At 41.3% G+C, this 18,497-nt stretch overlaps 1 protein-coding gene across 2 annotated transcripts in view; it reads left to right on the top strand.

Annotated features, from left to right (window-relative positions):
* SDHC (succinate dehydrogenase complex subunit C) overlaps positions 1 to 18,497 on the top strand; it is a 38,113-nt gene that overhangs the window by 11,693 nt on the left and 7,923 nt on the right. For both annotated transcript variants that reach the window (XM_025986311.2, XM_025986312.2), the window contains exon 4: positions 4,943 to 5,004. In XM_025986311.2, the coding sequence (XP_025842096.1) occupies positions 4,943 to 5,004 (62 nt within the window). The remainder of the gene's footprint in view (positions 1 to 4,942; positions 5,005 to 18,497) is intronic.

The raw sequence follows: 18,497 nt of genomic DNA, 5'->3' as shown, positions 1-18,497 counted from the left end.
AGAAAAACCCCTCTTGAGCTGCTCCTTAAGCTCCACTACCCTCTTTCTTTGGGTTCTGGCCAGGGAGGCTGGCCATTTTTTAACCACCTCCACAAATACCACAACCCTTTAGATATTTTCCAAGCCAGATTCCAGAAATAATTCTGATTGCAGAAATTGGACATTCTACTAAAACAGGAGACTAATTAAGTGACCTTAATCCTTGCAACTTCATGATAAAACTTTAAGAGAGAAAAGATTTGGGGGAGTATGATAATGGTGAAGAACTTACTCTTATATTATTCTGAATCTATATTTAAAGCCCGGTCCTTTTTTCTTGGGTCACATAATGAATGGTAATAAGATGGTGGACTTGAGTCTTCCACTACCTTGTTTGCTCTTGGAGTTATGAGACTCTAGACACCCTTATAGGATTAAAAAAATCAGGGAACACAGAGCTGTTTCCAAGGTCATATATCCAGGAAAGATGTCTGATTAATGTTTTATGGAATCATATTTTCTATTACTAACTTTTAAAGTTGTTTGGAAGAGGCATGAAAATAAATGGGTAAGTTAGCACCTTCTGAAATACTCTTTTCTCTCTTAATAAATTGAGTCAGTTTATCAAAGCAAACATATAGTGTAGGGTTTAAGTTATCAGGAAAACAAGAGCCACTGAAAAGGATGTTAAAAAACTTTTTTAGGGAATCCCTGGGTGGCTTAGCAGTTTAGTGCCTGCCTTTGGCCCAGGTCATCATCCTGGAGACCCGGGATTGAGTCCCAAGTCAGGCTCCCTGCATGGAGCCTGCTTCTCCCTCTGCCTGTGTCCGTGTGTGTGTGTGTGTGTGTGTGTGTGTGTGTGTGTGTGTGTGTGTCTTTCATGAATAAATAAATAAAATCTTAAAAAAAAAAACTTTTTTAAACTTGGAGTTGGAAGGGTCCATAAAACTTAATTTCATCATCAACCTCATTGGTTTTGAGTGCTCCTTGGGGCTTTGCATAGTCCACTAAGCTTTTGTGGGTAGTTGTGTGGGGCTGGCTAACACGCAGATGGCACTGTAGGCACCCCCTGCTTGGGTCACCAGAGTTTACTTTGATCTGTTTTATATATTGCGTTTTTGCATTTAAAGGCGCTGCTCACCAAAAAAAAAAAAAAAAAAAAAAAAAAGTTAAGAGCCACTGTTGTGCCAAATAAGTGAATATCTTCTACAGTATTTTCATGTGGTTGTCTGCCGAGGCTTGTACACCTCCAGTGTACAAGAAACTCACTACCCCATCTCCGGTTTGGGAACTACTCTTATCATCAGAAAGACTCTTCTGGGGATCCCTGGGTGGCGCAGCGGTTTAGTGCCTGCCTTTGTCCCCGGGCGCGATCCTGGAGACCCGGGATCGAATCCCACGTTGGGCTCCCGGTGCATGGAGCCTGCTTCTCCCTCTGTCTATGTCTCTGCCTCTCTCTCTCTGTGTATGTGTGACTGTCATAAATTTAAAAAAAAAAGACTCTTCTTTTATTAAGTTGCTGCAACTTCCATCTTCTATCCAATGGCTCTAGTTTTATCTTGAATCATATAAAATAAATCTAAGCACACTGAATCTCTAACATGTATTGATTTTGAATATCGTTGCATGTACTTATTGGCCATTTGCATATCTTCTTTGGAGAAAGGAATATTCAAATCCTATGTTCGTTTTTTTATTTTTAATTTTTTTTAAGATTTTATTTATTTATTCATAGAGACACAGAGAGAGAATGAGAGGTAGAGAGAGACACAGGCAGAGGGAGAAGCAGGCTCCATGCAGAGAGCCTGAAACAGAAACTCTGTACTCATTAAGCAATAATTCCCATTCTCTTCTGCCCCCAGATCCAGCCCCTAACCATTTGATTTTCTCTCTTAATAAATTTGACTACTCTGGGTACCTCATAAAATGAAACCATACGATGCTTGTCCTTTTGTGTCTGGCTTACTTCACTTGGCACAATGTCCTCAAAGATTCATCCATGTTGTAGAATGTGTTGGAATTCCATTCCTTTCTAAGGCTGAATAAATACCCTGTTGTATGTGAATACTACATTTTGCTTATCCATTCATGCGTCCGTGGACATTTGTGTTGCTTCCACCTTTCCACTATTGTGAATAATGCTGCAATGAGCATCGGTGTACAAATACTTCTTTGAGTCCCTGCTTTCAGTTCTTTTGAGTAGTGGAACTGAACTGTGGGATCATATAGTAGTTTTCTTTATTTAATTTTTTGAGTAACCTGCCGTTCTGTTTTCCATAGAAGCTGTGTTGTTTTATGTTCCAGTAGAGCACAAGGGTTCTAATTTCTCTACCTCCTCCTCAATATTTGTTATTATTATTATTTTTTAAAATAATTGCCATCCTAATGGATATGAAGAAGTATCTCATTGTAGTTTTGATTTGCACCTCTGTAATCATTAGTGATGATGAGCATCTTTTTGTCAACTAACTGGCCATTTGTATATCTTCCCAGGAGAAATGCTTTTTACTTTGTCGATAGTATCATTTGCAATATGGTTAAATCACTTGCTTAAATTCATATGTCCTATATCTCTAGCTTTTCTTTAACATTCTACTGACCATCAAAAAAGGGAATAAAATTAATATATTTCAAATCAGTGTTATCTGTTGATTGCTCATAGTGTGTTTGATACTCTTTTAGGAGTTGGAAAAACAGAGCTGAGTAATATCTAATCTGTGTTCAAAGGGATCTCATTATGTCCTGAAAAATCTTTTTCCTGAGGAAAGATTTTGGTGGCCCTTGGTGATTCTTTTCTGTAAGTGAATTAAAACAGTCTTGATTTTCTATACTAGACTCTTTTTTTTAAAGATTTATTTATTCATTCATTCATTCATTCATTCAGAGAGAGAGAGAGAGAGGCAGAGACACAGGCAGAGTGGGACAAGCAGGCTCCCTGCAGGAAGCCCCACGTGGGACTCGATCCCAGGTCCCCAGGATCACACCCCGGGCTGCAGGCGGCGCTAAACCACTGCACCACCGGGGCTGCCCTCTATACTAGACTCTTACCTAATGTCGAACAAGAAATAGTGGGAATGATTTGTCTTTGCTTTGTAATGTCGAGGTCTCAGCTAGAAAACATGACGGCTGGGGCTGAATTTTTCTGAAGATCCATTTACTCAAATGACTTGGGTTTGAGCCTGGCTGTTAGGGGCACCATCCTTTTCTCTCCGCCTGAACCTTGCTACCTAAGTGCTCTTCATAGGGCTATTTGGGCTTCCTCACAGCCTGAGAGAGTGTGATTTGGAAGTCATGTGGTGTCAGTTCTGTTACGTTCTTTCTTGAGGCAATCAATCATGAAGTTCTGACCATGTTCAAGGGGCTAAATACTTACCTGCCTGATAAAGATGACAAGACTCTGGAAGGTCATGGAGGACTAGAAATAATACTGTGGTTGATTAGGAAATAAAATCTCCTTTACCTACTCAGCACTCAGCTGACCCAAGGCTGTGGTTGTAACCATTTTTGAAAATTAGGGTCATGTTTGACTCCAGCGGTTTCTTGTCTCAACCCCATTTTCCACTTCAGTATTTCTAAATGCCAGAGCAGTGCACACGCTTCATCTGGTAGCTCTTCCAGTCATGGGATTTCATTTGCTGGCCACGAGCCCTAAGTCCATTTGGAATGCTAAGCGATGTCTTACGATTTCCCCACCTCTGTTTTTTTCAGTTCTCTCAAATCAATATTTGTTCTGTCTTTTTCAGTCTGATAATCATTCTCTTTGACAAATAAAATAGTTGAGCAATCTGCTTTGTACTCTGTCATCTATTAACATAAAATTGTCCATCCCGGTTAGGAGGCTTTCTTTCCCTGAATACAATTTTAAAAGCCCCTTTTTGTTGTCCTTGACATTTTTGCAAGCCTCAGCTCATTCTGGGTTTTAGTCTCCTGATTTATCTAACCAAATTATGTCATTGTTCTCTGCTTGTCCTTTGTTATCTGGCTCTTCTTCCGCCTTTTATATTTATCCTGTTAAGTCTGAGTTAAGCAGAGTGATGTCTAGCCAGTTTTTTTGGTTTCTTTGGACATTACTCCTTTCTTACTGTGACCATTTTCGTTTCATAGTTAGAATTTCTTTTTGAGATTTTTTTTCAACCTACTTGAGTAGCTTTGCTTTAAAGTGTTTGAAAATATGGTCTGATTATGCTCAGCATTTCCTATCTAAGCTGACTTTCCAGGATGAGTGTTAACTTTATCCAAAGACTCTCGTTCTTTCCATTTCACTAACCAATCCTCTCGAGCATGAGAACTAGGTCTAGAATATAGCAGTGTTAGTTGTCCTTCTATGGAAATGCTTTGGCAAATTAATGATTCAGAACATGATTTAGAAAGGGGTTTGATGACAAAGTATTTTGAAACTACTGTGGATTAAGAAACATTGACTAAACCCAGGAAAATTGGGTTTAAAAATTTGGTATAGGTAGTTTATTAGGGAATAAATGGTGTGCTCATTGTGAATATTTATGGGCATATAATAAGAAAGAATTCAAGGGTGACTATTTATTCTATGAAATTAGATTGACAAAACTCACTTCGTTTTCCTTTTACTTCAGTCGTATGACAGGAGCAAGGAAGGACACAAGTGGTTGTATTCTATTGATTATTTTAATAATCTAGTTAACATCTAGTTAACTAGATGTAACTTTACTTGGTGTCTTTGACCCACCCATGTTGTTTCTACTTGGGAAAGGAGGAGTTTTAGTTGTGATTGATTCCTTCTGGTTAAAGGGTGGGGTGCTTCTCTGGAAATAAATCAATTTTAATATATTCAGACTACAAAGTGGAAACACAAGAATGCAAAAGCTATTTTTGTTTTTATGTGTAAATCGTGCCTATTTCCAAAGTGATTTATGTTCTTTTCGTGACTCTCTATTGTGGTGTCATATTTTCCTTTTTTTAATTGCCTTTGTGTATTTCTTTGCAGTTGGTCTCTTCCCATGGCAATGTCCATTTGCCACCGTGGTACTGGTGTGGCCTTGAGTGCAGGTATGTACATGTGTATTTATTTGTGTGCATGTGCACACACACAGACATAAATGTCTATTTACTTAATGTATGAATTGTATGCTGGTCTTAGTGCATCCATTTTAGTAGTAGAGTTTAAAACAAGTAGTAAGTATGCAGATTATAATCAGGTTTTGGGATCTGATACATCTTTCCACAATGAGAGGATCGGCTATATTTAAATTTTTTTCCTGGCTTGTACTGGAAATGTGGACATATTTTTGTTTTGTATACTATTCTTCAGGGTCCCCCTGGGCTCCTGTTGACAGTGTTTTTACTGAAGTGGTCATCAGCAGGACTGGTGGCTCAAGTGTAGGGACCCTGTATTTAGGGAGCTGCTGCTGAGACATTGTCAGAAATTATCTAGACCATGTCTTCACCATTCAAAATCAGATTTGTTTTATTGATAAGATAATCCAGTAGGAGTAGGAACTCCTATCTAAGGTCTGATGTTATCATTCCTATATTATCATTCCTTTGGTAAAGAGATGATGGAATCCAGGTATAAGAATGATTGCTTTTGCCTGGGAATCTGTGTATAGTTTCTGGTTTTGAACCCACTTGGAATGAAATAATCTGATACATTTCTTTCTTTTTTTTTTTTTTTTTAAGATTTTATTTATTCATGAGAGACACAGAGACAGAGAGAGGCAGAGACACAAGCAGAGGGAGAAGTAGGCTCCATGCAGGTAGCCCGATGTGGGACTTGATCCCGGGTCTCTAGGATTATGCCCTGAGCCGAAGGCAGCACTAAACCATTGAGCCACCCAGGCTGCCCATTTCTTTCTTTCTTTCTTTTTTTTTTTTTTTAAGATTTTATTTATTTATTCATGAGAGACACAGAGAGAGAGGCAGAGACATAGGCAGAGTGAGAAGTAGGCTCCCCACAAGGAGCCCAGTGTGGGACTCAATTTCGGACCCTGGGATCACTCCCTGAGCAGAAGGCAGATGTTCAGCTGCTGAGCCACCCAGGCATCCCAATATAATACATTTCAAGATCAGGCTCTTCTAGCTGTAAATTCATTATTACTTTATTTTTATTTATTTATTTATTTTAAGATTATTTATTTATTTATTCATAGAGACACAAGGGGGGAGAGGCAGAGACACAGGCAGAGAGAGAAGCAGGCTCCATGTAGGGAACCTGATGTAGGTCTCGATCCAGGGTCTCCAGGTTCACGCCCTAGGCTGCAGGCGGCGCTAAACTGCTGCGCCACCGGGGCTGCCCCTCATTATTACTTTATTTCTGCTTGCTTAGAATTTTATAATTGTTAGATGGATACTTTATGCTTAGTTTGGTGGTATTGATGAGCAAATTTAATCCTAAAAACCATTGGAAGAACAGGAGCACTTTATTTATAAGTCTGATTGATTGATTCCCTTTTTATCTCCATGTATTTATCACCATTGAGTGATAAAAAAGATGTTGACTCTTTCATAGACTATAATGACAAAGTATTAGTTTGCCAAACATAGCTAAAGTTAATATATTTTCTTTTACAAGTGTACTTAATAATCATTTATTTTTTCTATCTGACCTGCTTGAATGACCTTGTATTCATCGATATTTATCCAGTTTTTCCCTAACCTTGTCCCCTAATTCTATGATGGAATGTAGTGTCTGTTGTTTACATATGGTAGTAGTTTTCATGTTTCCCTCAAATGCTGAAGGTCTGTTCATATATTTTTAAGATTCTTTTTTTATTTATTAAAGAAAGAGTGAGAGAGAGAGGGCATGAGCTATGGTGGGGTGGAGGGGAGGTAGAGGGAGAAGCAGGCTCCCCAGTTTGTGGAGCTCGATCCCAGGACTACAGGATTCTGACCTGAGCCGAAGGCAGACAATTAACCAACTAAGCCACCCAGGCGCCCCCAAAGGTCTTTTCAAAACTGGAAGGGAACCGGTTTTTGCTAGATTGGATGATGTAGGCAACTAGATTTTTTGTAGGCAACTAGGTTTTGCTAGATTGGATGATGCAGGCAACTTAGTCAACTCTTTAAACCTTGGTTTATTCCTTTTAATATAAGCATATAAGCATATAATGCCTATATCAGAATTGATGGAATTTCAAGAAACTATACTCTGAATGTTGATTTATGAAAACAGGGATGAGAAGCATGATAAATTGAATGGCAACAATCTCTTAGAAGATGATATGCACTGGACCAAATGGTGAGAAAAATTGGATCATTTGGCCTGAAATGAAGTCAATCCCAGCACCTGTGATCTTTGCATTCTTAGGGCTCTCCTCCAATCTCTTTTTCACATAACAGCAGGAAAAACAAAAACTTTTTGAAAATAAATTGAATCACCTCACACTTAGATTCATCCTATTACTGTATTTGCCTTGGCACTTAAATTAAAATTCACATCTCCACCATGGCCAAAAAGTGTGCTGCATGATCTGGCCTTGCCAAGCTCATGGTCTGCCTTGTCGCCTCTTGCTTACTGTGCTCTGGCTGCCCTGGTCTTTGAATTCCTTTGAATGAACAAAACTCTTTTTCACCTCAGAGCCATTGCATGTTTTGTTCCCTTAATCTGAAATGTCTGCCCCTACCCTTTTCTGCAATGGGCATGGTTAGTTCCTTTTTATCCTTTAGATTGGAATAGAATTGTCAACTTAAACAGTACTTTGCTTACCACCATCTCTGAAAAAGGAGCTTCTGCTTCTAGTTCTTTTTTTTTTTTTTTAATATTTTATTTATTTATTCATGAGGGACACACAGAGAGAGAGGGGCAGAGACACAGGCAGAGGGAGAAGCAGGCTCCATGCAGGGAGCCTGATGTGGGACTCTATCCAGGGTCTCCAGGATCAGGCCCTGGGTTGAAGGCGGCGCTAAACCGCTGAGCTACCCGGGCTGCCTTTTTATTACATATTTGTAATTATTTTGTCTGCTTACTTTTTATAAATCTGTCTTTTCTTTTTAAGATTTTATTTATTCATGAAAGACAGAGCTAGAGAGACAGCACAAGCAGAAGGAGGAGCAGAGGGAGAGGGAGAAGCAGACTCCCCGCTGAGCAGGAAGTCCAATGTGGGGCTCGATCCCAGGACCCTTAGATCATGGCCCGAGCCAAAGGCAGCCTCTTAACCAACTGAGCCACCTAAATCTGTCTCTTTTATGAGACTGCAAACTCTTCACAGAGTGGGGACTGCATCTGTCTTCTTCCCCCTTTGTACCCTCTAGTGAGCACTCAATAGGTGCTTGGATCTCTGGTTACTAAATGAATATGCCCACATAAATCATTTTGCTCATGGTGATCATTTCAGAACTGTTCATTCTTCCTGCCTTCTAATTAATCTCCTGCTATGCATTAGAAATTAGATAGTGATTGTAATAGCCTCTACCATCAAGGGCAGAAGAATCTAAGGAGTAAGAAAAACTAATTTTTTTTTTTTAGATTTTATTTATTTATTTTAGGGGGAGGAGAGAATGAGAGAGAGCATGGTGTGGAGGGGCAGAGGGAGAAGGGGAGAGAGCAGACTCCACACTGAGCATGGAGCCCAATGACCCCAGCCCATGACCCTGAGATCACAACCTGAGTTGAAACCAAGAATTGGACACTCAACCGACTGTACCACTCAGGTACCCCTGTGGTAACTTTTTAATAGAGTTATGGGATCCCTGAGGAGAGGTCATTTCTGGAGCAGTTGGAGAGCTTGAAAGGATGAGTTAAGAGCTCATGAAGAGGAGGTAGAGGAAGGCATTCAACAGAGAAACTACCTTATGCAGAGGCCTAGGCGTTGGGGAAGATCCAGAGTTACCAGATAGTGATGACTGGGTCTGATGTTGAGAATAGTGTCTATGGGAGAGGTAGCAGAAGGTAAGGCTGAGAGTGTGCCAGACAGTGAAGAACTTTGCCACATAGGGAGGTTGGAACTTGACTGTAGACTGTTGGAAGTCATAAAAGGTTCCTGTTCTCAGGGTGCCTGGCTGGCTAAGTCAGTAGAGCACATGACTCTTGATCTTGGGGTTGTGGGTTCAAGCCCACGGACATACAGCTTACATTAAAAAAAAAAAAAGTTCCTGTTCTCATTTGTTCCAGTAATAAATTAAACTGCCAGGACAGATCCATGATAAGGTATTTATTCCGACTATAGAGATTTTGTAGCCAGTATATAAATCCTAAAAAACATAATGAACCAAAAAGTTTGATGACACTAGTTTGACTTTAAAATAGAATTTATTGGGGATTTCTGGGTGGCTCAACAGTTTAGCGCCTGCCTTCGGCCCAGGGCGTGATCCTGGAGACCTGGGGTTGAGTCCCACGTCAGGCTCCCTGCATGGAGCCTGCTTCTCCTTCTGCCTGTGTCTGCCTCTCTCTCTCTCTCTCTCTCTCTCTCTCTTTCTCTGTCTCTCATGAATAAATAAATCTTTAAAAAAAAATAAAATAGAATTTATTAATGAAGAACTTTATAGGGGTGCCTGGGTAGCTCAGTCAGTTAAGTATCTGACTCTCAGTTTTGGCTCAGATCATGATCTCAGCCCTTGGTCAGGCTCCATTCTGGGTGTGGAGTCTGTTGGAGATTCTCTCTTACCCTCTGCCCCTCTCCCCACCTTAAAAAGGGGGAAAAAAGAAATAGAACTTTATAAACAATTCTTTAAAACTGAGCCTGGGTGGCTCAGTTGGTTTAGCATCTGCCTTTGGCTCAGGTCATGATCCCAGGGTCCTGGGATGGAGTTCTGCACTGGGCTTCCTGCTCAGTGGGAAGCCTGCTTCCCCCTCTCCCCTTGCTTGTGCTCTCTTCTCTCTCTCAACTAAGTAAATAAATATTGTTTAAAAATAAAAAATAAATAAAACATAGAAAGATATGGCCAGTAACACTCGTCCATTGCTTGGATGCTGTAGGGATTAAAATACTCATGATTTTCTACAGTGACTAATAGTGTAGCAATCTAGATGAAACCAGGTAAATACCTTGAGAATGGGAGGGGGCTAGGCTAAGCTGCAGCGTGAGTGAGGCTGGTAGGAAGGAGTGGGGAGGAGGGCAATGACCAAGGTGTAGGACATACAACAATAAAAATAAAGAGTTTAGAAGAAGAACAGATGGATGCTAAGTAGCAGACATTTTAGAGGAATGCAGCTATGAGTGAAGTATATAGTATCCTCTGGTGGGTATAAGAACGGTCCAGAATGTTTTGGATAGTCATTAAAGACAGGTCAGATTAGAGAATCAGACCTTCAGTGAGAGATGACTGAATGCATAGGCAAGCCTTCTGCTCGAGCAGTCTACTGCTTTCCTTTAAAAGCCACAGGCCTTACCGATTTATCAAGGAACTAATGGAACTCTGGAATGACTGCTTTTTCTTTCTGGGCTTGTCATGAGATCAGACATTTAGTCACTGATTCTCCCTTTTTTTTTTTTTTTTTTAAGATTTTATTTATTTATTCATGAGAGACACAGAGAGAGACACAGGCAGAGGAAGAAGCAGGCTCCCTGTGGGGAGCCCCATACGAGACTCAATCCCAGGACCCCAGGATCACACCCTGGGCCGAAGGCAGGCGCTTAACCACTGAGCCATCCAAGGATCCCCTAGTCACTGATTCTCAAACGTGTCAGAAATCCTAGTCAGTGAGACAGTGGAGAGAAAGTAACAAAGCAAACTTCGGAGTAAGACAATGTGAGTTCGGTTCTCATTATGTCACTAACCAACTGCTATAGCCTCACTTCCTTTTCTGCTTATGTTAATGCCTAGTAAGGATCGTGAGAATTATAAAATCTTTTTTTTTTTTAAAAAGGGACACCTGAGGGAACCCTGGGTGGCGCAGTGGTTTGGCGCCTGCCTTTGGCCCAGGGCGCGATCCTGGAGACCCGGGATCGAGTCCCACATCGGGCTCCCGGTGCATGGAGCCTGCTTCTCCCTCTGCCTATGTCTCTGCCTCTCTCTCTCTCTGTGTGACTATCATAAATAAATAAAAACTAAAAAAAAAAAAAAAAAAGTTTTTTTAAAAAATAATAAATAAATAAATAAATAAATAAATAAATAAATAAATAAATAAATAAATAAAAAGGGACACCTGGATGGCTCAGAGATTGAGCATCTGCCTTTGGCTCGGGGCATGATTGCAGGGCCAGGGATCGAGTTCCTCATCTGGATCCCTGCAGAGAGTCTGCTTCTTCCTCTCTCTATGTCTCTGCCTCTCTCTCTCTCTTTCTCCCTCTCTCTCTCTCTCTTTCTCCCTCTCTCTCTCTCTGTGTGTCTCTCGTGAATAAATAAATAAAACCTTAAAAAAAAAAGATCATGAGAAATTAAATACTAGATCTAATTCTGGCTATAAATCAGAGTTTTCATGACCACTTCCTCAAGTTCGATAATTTGCTAGAATAGCTCACCAGAGCAACTCAAAACAGCCAAATGGAAGAGAAATGTAGGGCAAGGTATAAGGGAGGAGAGGGGGGAATGTGCATGGAGCTCCCGTGCCCTTTCTGGTGTTAGATAATACCAAAATGCAGCTGGGTAAATATGAAGATCCAATTGGTTTTATTCATTGATTCATGAATTGGGCAGCATCCCATCTAGCAAGGAGATGCTCAGCTGAGCTAGACAAAGTTTTTAAAGGTAGAGAGAAGGCTTTATAAAACAAAAACGGGGGGATCCCTGGGTGACTGTGGTTTAGCGCCTGCCTTCGGCCAAGGGCATGATCCTGGAGTCCTGGAATCTGAGCCTGCTTCTCCTTCTGCCTGTGTCTCTGCCTGTCTCTCTCTCTGTGTGTCTCTTATGAATAAATAAATCTTTAAAAAAACAAAAACAGGGACGCCTGGGTGGCTCAGTGGTTGAGCGTCTGTCTTCAGCTCAGGGTGTGATCCCAGGGTCCTAGAAGTCAATCCCACATCAGGCTCCCCTCAGGGAGCCTGCTTCTCCCTCTGCCTCTGCCTCTGCCTCTGCCTCTGCCTCTGCCTCTGTCTCTGTGTCTCTCATGAATAAATAAATAAATAAAATCTTGAAAAACAAACAGGGACTCCCGGCTGGCTCAGTCAGTGGAGCAGGAGGCTCTTGATCTTGGGCTTGTGAGTTTGAGCCTCATGTTGGGTATAGCAATTAATTAAAAATAAAATCTTTAGAAAGAAAGGGAGGGATTTATTTATTTATTTTTAATTTATTTATTAACAAGGAATGCATTGTTTAGGCAAGGTTACCCTCCTAAGGTGAGTGGAAGGTATCTATCAGTAAATGTCCTAGTATTGACCAGGAACTTCCTTGTTGACTGGTTAAAGGTTACACTCCTGGAGAGTTGAAACTGCAGTTAAGTTAGACATTAAGTTAGGTTTGCTGATTTGGCCTAAGTGTCATGTTAGGCCTGTGGTTTTTTTGGGGTTCTTTTTTTTTGTTGTTTTTTTAACACCACCCTGTCAGTACCTCATGTGTTCAGCAACCTGAAAGCTGTCCAAACCCTATAGTTCAGGAGCTTTTATGGAGGTTTCATCACTTAGGCAAGATTGATTAAATTGTTGGCCATTAGCTCAATCACCAGCCACTCCTTTGCAGATATGTGAGGGGTGGGGATGGGGAGATAGGGATGAAAGTTGTAATCCTCAATCTTGCCTTGATCTTTCTGACAACAGGCCCTCATCCTGAAGCTATCTAGAGGCCCCCAGCCACCAGTCATTGTCATATGTCACCAGCATAGTAGAGACACTTAATCACTCTAGAGGTTCCAAAGCTTTGAGGATCTATGTGCCTGGAACTGGGGGAAAAAACCAAATATATATTTTCTTATCGAATCACATCTTTGAACAAGGAATACCAATCAGTTAATGTAATCAAAAGTGACTGGCCAAAGCTTTCCTCATTACAAGTGAAAAATTTATGAGAAGAAACCAAATATGCGATTTTCTAAATCCTCCTGTAATATCTAGGATACCGTGAAGTGGGCAATAGCCTCTCCTCCTAGAACCACAGGGCCTGAGGAGGGACCCTCTAACAGCTAAGCAGTATAATTCGGGAAAATAAAGCCACTGAAGCTGTCCTATCTAATTGCTCAAATTAAATGGTGCTTTCTTCACTTGGCTGCCAGGACCAGCTTCGGCCTGCTCCACTGCAGTAAAGTGCTGTATACAGAATGGGGCAGGCGGTCAGGATATCCTGCAGCCACTTCCAGGAGCCATCATGAGCTCTTTCAGACACTTCTTCCCAGCAAGCCCCTGCAGATGTCACTGCAAATGAAAATGAAAACATGTGAAAGAGCCTTGGTGGAGCTGTCCAAGTAATGATTCAAATTCTGGGTGACAATACCCAATTGCTCTTATATCTGAAGTGTCCTTGCAGTAATCTCATCATGTTAAATCGAGCTAGTGGCTTCCCCGAAGCCTCTGGAGTGGGGCAGGGTTAGGAGCGTTCCTCCCTTGAGAAGAAGTAAAACGTTTTTGAGAAGCATTTTCTCTTCTGGCGACCATGGGTTCTGGCAGCTTCATCTTAGTGTAGTGCAAGGGCAGAGGTGTAGCAGTGCAAAGTAGGACAGGCTGAGAATGAGATTTCCAACTACAAATGATATTTTTCTAAATGGCATGGAATTAAATATCCAAGCATTAAATAATAATCACCACCAGGCCTGTATTAGGAACTTCATATCTAGTACTTAATTCTCATAATCTGTTTATTTTTTTTATTTTTTATTTATTTATGATAGTCACAGAGAGAGAGAGAGAGGCAGAGACACAGGCGGAGGAAGAAGCAGACTCCATGCACCGGGAGCCCGATGTGGGATTCGATCCCGGGTCTCCAGGATCGCGCCCTGGGCCAAAGGCAGGCGCCAAACTGCTGCGCCACCCAGGGATCCCTTAATTCTCATAATCTGAAAGGGGTAGTAATATAAGCAGAAGAGGAAGTGAGGCTATAGTAGCTGGTTAGTGTCAGAGTGGGGACTGAACTCACATTGCCTGGCCCCAGAGGTTGTATTCTTGCTACTTCCTCTATCCTCCCTCAGTGACCACGATTCCTAAGGGATACATAACACATCACATTTTGAGAATTAGTGACTAATGGCCCATCTCACAAAAAGCCCAGGAGAAAAAACAAACCAGCCACTTCAGCGTTCTAGTAATTACTTAATAAGTCTGTATGTAAGGCTTTGGCTTTTCCAGGAAAGAAGCTGACTGCCTGAGTGGTAGGTTTGCCTATGCATTCAAACAGGCTCACACTGAAGGGCTGATTCTTCAGCCTGGAGGTCAGTGTGGAACAGGAAATGATGATGCTCCTGTCCAGTCTGATGCCCAATGTTGTTCTGTACCCAACACTGCATACATCTGAGTTGCTTGAATCGATTACTTAAGAAACAAAACTGTTAGGTATATCTTTTAGCTTAGGGGCGCCCTGAAATAGATTACTGAGAACACTGAGATACTATGAACTAAGATAGTTTGAGAAGATTTGGGAAGAAGATATGACCCGAGAGGATTCACGGACCTTTGACAATTGGACAGATAGAAAGTTAGAAGATCCCAGGAGCCCCTCTACTGTTCTTTGAATTTCAGGGCAAAACCTCCAGCTCTGAAACTTCAACAGCCACACACGTGCCTTATATGTGCACAGAGAGTCAGCCTTGATCTGGGCACCCAATGTGACCGCAGTGTGACCACTGAGTCCCAGGAATGGACCCTCAGAGCAACCCTAACCTCTGGAAGGCCAGGCTGATAGGACTGCCTCATTTTAGAATAATACCACCTACTGTCAGATAACCTCCCAGAGTCAGAACTAATGGAAATCCCAGGATGTGAACAGCAGTGTCTTCATCTTCAGCCTTTGCTTCAATGAATGTTACAGAATTTTGTCAATTAGTTAAATCCATTCAAAAGCAAACGAATGTCTCAAAATAAATCAGATGTTCTCAACACTGGGGGCCTGGGTGGCTCAGTGGTTGAGCAGCTGCCTTTGGCTCAGATCATGATCCCAGGGTCCTGGGATCAAGTCCCATATCAGGCTTCTCGCAGCAAGCCTGCTTCTCCCTCTGCCTCTGTCTCTGCCTCTCTGTGTGTCTCTCATGAATAAATAAATAAAATGTTTAAAAAAAAAAAAAAAACCAAGATGTTCTTAACACCATTCTACTGTATAGTCCCAAGCCAGTTTTTTCAAGATCAGTATTTTTTTGATGGAAACACCAGCAAGTCTAAAAGAACAGTTATGAGTCAGGAGTTTATACGCACTTAAGAAAAAAGTGTGTTAGTGGAAAGAATCTGGATTTTGTGTTCGAATCCCTGCCCCTTCACTTAATGCTCAGTACACTTAGATACACTTCTTAATGTTTCTGAACTTCATTTTTTTCAGCTGTTAGTGAAACGAAGGTGGTACTAATTTTTCAGATTGTTATGAAGATTAATTACTTAAATTTTAAGTAAACGATGGCTGTAGCAATAACTGTATTTGAAAGAGGGTATTTTTCTGATGAGTTGGGTACTAAAATAAATAAAATGACAGTGTCTCTGGATACACACAAAATGGTTATTTCTGAGCGGTGAGATTATGGAGAACTTTTCTAAACCATATGTTTCTGTGTGTTTAGTTCTTTGCAATGTTTTTGTAATCAGGAAAAAATAAATGAATGATGTCTCTGGGGGGTCAAGGAGATCTGGGGATCATTACACAAATTCCAATCCAGATGTAATTACAAGAGAGACCTTATTGGCTGGCTGCCTCTCTGTTCTTTCAAAAAAGGCTCTTTCCTGAACTGATTTTATTCACAACACTTCTGACACCAAATGCATGTTTTTCCTTTTTTTAAAAAAAATTTATTTATTTATTCACGAGAGACACAGACAGAGAGAGGCAGAGACCTAAAGCAGAGGGAGAAGCAGCTCCCTGCTGGGAGCCTGATGCAGAACTCAATCCCAGGAACCCAGGATCATGACCTGAGCCAAAGATGTTCAACCACGGAGCCACTGAGCATCTCTTAAATGCATGTTTCTCAACATTTGTTTAACAACAGATTTTCCAGTTCTCCAGACAGCAGCTGGATGTCTCCAATTCCATGTGGTGCTGGTACTCACTACTCAGAGTTAGCACAGACACCACAGGTGGCCCCCACTTCAGTCTCAAGTCGCAAGTCCCACGTTGCCAGCTGTACTCCTCGACCCAGTAGACTTGAGAATTGGCTTTGTGCTGCTCACTGTGTGAAATGCTGTGGTTATTGGTTACAGAAATGAGTGAGTCATGGCCCTTGCCCTTGAGGACTTCATAGTCAAGTGGATTTGCCTCTCCGGTTGCCCCATCCATGCTTTAAACCTCACTCATTGCTCACATGCAGGAGCTAGAGCCCAGCTAGCTTTACATCTTTAGCCAGCTGCGTATTGCATATCCTCACATGATGTTCCTTGGGTCCCTCCAGCCTAGCTATACTGTACAGTGATCAACATCAGTCCTCAGACAAATCTAAACTGAATGAAACTAAAAACAGCCTGCATTTCCTTCATTCCCTGTATAGGTGAAGGGCATTATCTCGTTAGTAGCCCATGCAAAACCACAGTCTTTGACTTAGTTCATTTAACCCATATCCCCAAATTGTACTGAATTTTCCATTCTCTATTCTCCCTGTTACTATCTTCAGTCAAGCCATCACCTTCATCCGCTGGAGACTTGGAATTATCACAGCATCCTATTCAGACTTTCTGCCTCCACTGACTCCTCTCACCTATTCCCCTGTTGCTGCCAGGCTGACCTTTACAAAGGGCATATCTGACCATATGACTGTCCAGTTGTTGTTTTTTTAAGATTTTGTTTATTTCATGAATTTTTTTAATTTAGTCCCTCATCAGGAGTGTTACACTGAGGCAGCCCCAGTGGCGCAGCGGTTTAGCGCCGCCTGCAGCCCTGAGCCTGATCCTGGAGACTTGGGATCGAGTCCCGCGTCGGGCTCCCTGCATGGAGCCTACTTCTCCCTCTGCCTGTGTCTCTGCCTCTCTCTCTCTCTCTCTCTCTCTCTCTCTCTTTGCATCTCTATGAATAAATAAATAAAATCTTAAAAAAAAAAAAGAGAGAGTGTTACACTGGACAGTGAGGAACACCTGGGTGGCTCAGTGGTTGAGTGTCTGCCTTTGGCTCAGGTTGTGACCCCGGGGTCCTGGGATCAAGTCCCACATCGGGCTCTCTGCAGGGAGCCTGCTTCTCCCTCTCCCTCTCCCTGTGTCTCTGCTTCTCTCTCTGTCTCTCATGAATAAATAAATAAAATCTTAATAAGTAAATAAATAAAACTCTTGATGACTTACCAGTCCCATTAGGAATGGCACTTTTGACCCAAGTAACCATCCCCTCCTGAGGCGAGGGCAGGCCATCGTTTCTGTGTATGATGCAGCCTAAGAATCCTTCCCACTGTAACGCTTTTTTTTTTTTTAATTTCAGGTGTACATTATTGATTTAACAACTCTATATATTAGTCAGTGTTTAGGATAAGTGAAGTCACTACCTGTCACCATGTAGTGTCGTTGCAGTATTACCAACTGTATTCCTTGTACTATACTTTTCATCTCTGTGACTTATTTATTTTATAACTGCAAGTTTGTATCTCTTAATCCCCTTTATCTGTTTCACCTGTTCCCCCTACCACCTTCACTCCCCCATATTCTTTGTCCATTCATCCACTAATGGACACTTGGCCATTATAAATAATGTTTCCATAAATATAAGGGATTAGTGGGATTTTTTAAAGTTTATTATTTTTAGCAATCTCTACAACCAACATGGGGCTTGAACTCACGATCCTGATATCAAGAGTCCTCCAACTGAGCCAGCCTGGCATCCCAAATTAGTGTTTTTGTTTTCTTTGGGTAAATATCCAGTAGTTGAATTATCAGATCATATGGTATTTGTTTTTAATTTTTTTTATAGGTTAAGCTGGATTCCAGTCTCAAATTTATTCCTTTTTTTTTTTTTTAAGATTTATTTATTTATTTATTTATTTATTTATTTATTTATTTATTTATTTATTTATGAGAGAGAGGCAGAGACACAGGGAGAGGGAGAAGCAGGCTCCATGCCGGGAGCCCGACGTGGGACTCGATCCCGGGACCCCAGGATCGCGTCCTGGGCCAAAGGCAGGCGCTAAACCGCAGAGCCACCCAGGGATCCCGTTTTTAATTTTTTTGAGGAACCTCCATACTATTTCCCGCCGTGTTTGCAATAATTTACATTCCCATCCTTAGTGTGCAAGATTTCTTTTTTCTCCACATCCTTGTCAACACTTGGTCTTTCTTCTCTTTTTGATACTAGCCATTCTGACTAATGTGATATGATATGTCATGGTGGTTTTGATTTGCATTTCCCTGATGATTAGTGATATTGTGCATCTTTCCAGGTATCCTTTGGCCATCTGGATGTCTCAGTAGAATACTTTAGATAGCTATTTTTAATTGATATGGTTTGGCACTGAGATGAGCTGTTTGATTGGCACCAAGATGAAATCTGTCATCCTTGACTGGTAGGATCAAGTTTAAAGTCTGTAGTTTAGCATATAAGGCCCTCTTTGATGTGTCCTGCCACTCCCCATTTCC

The sequence above is a fragment of the Vulpes vulpes genome, chromosome 5 (assembly GCF_048418805.1).
Source record: "Vulpes vulpes isolate BD-2025 chromosome 5, VulVul3, whole genome shotgun sequence".
NCBI lineage: Eukaryota > Metazoa > Chordata > Mammalia > Carnivora > Canidae > Vulpes > Vulpes vulpes.
Note: the sequence above shows the minus strand (reverse complement) of the source record. Positions and strands in the feature narration are given on the sequence as shown.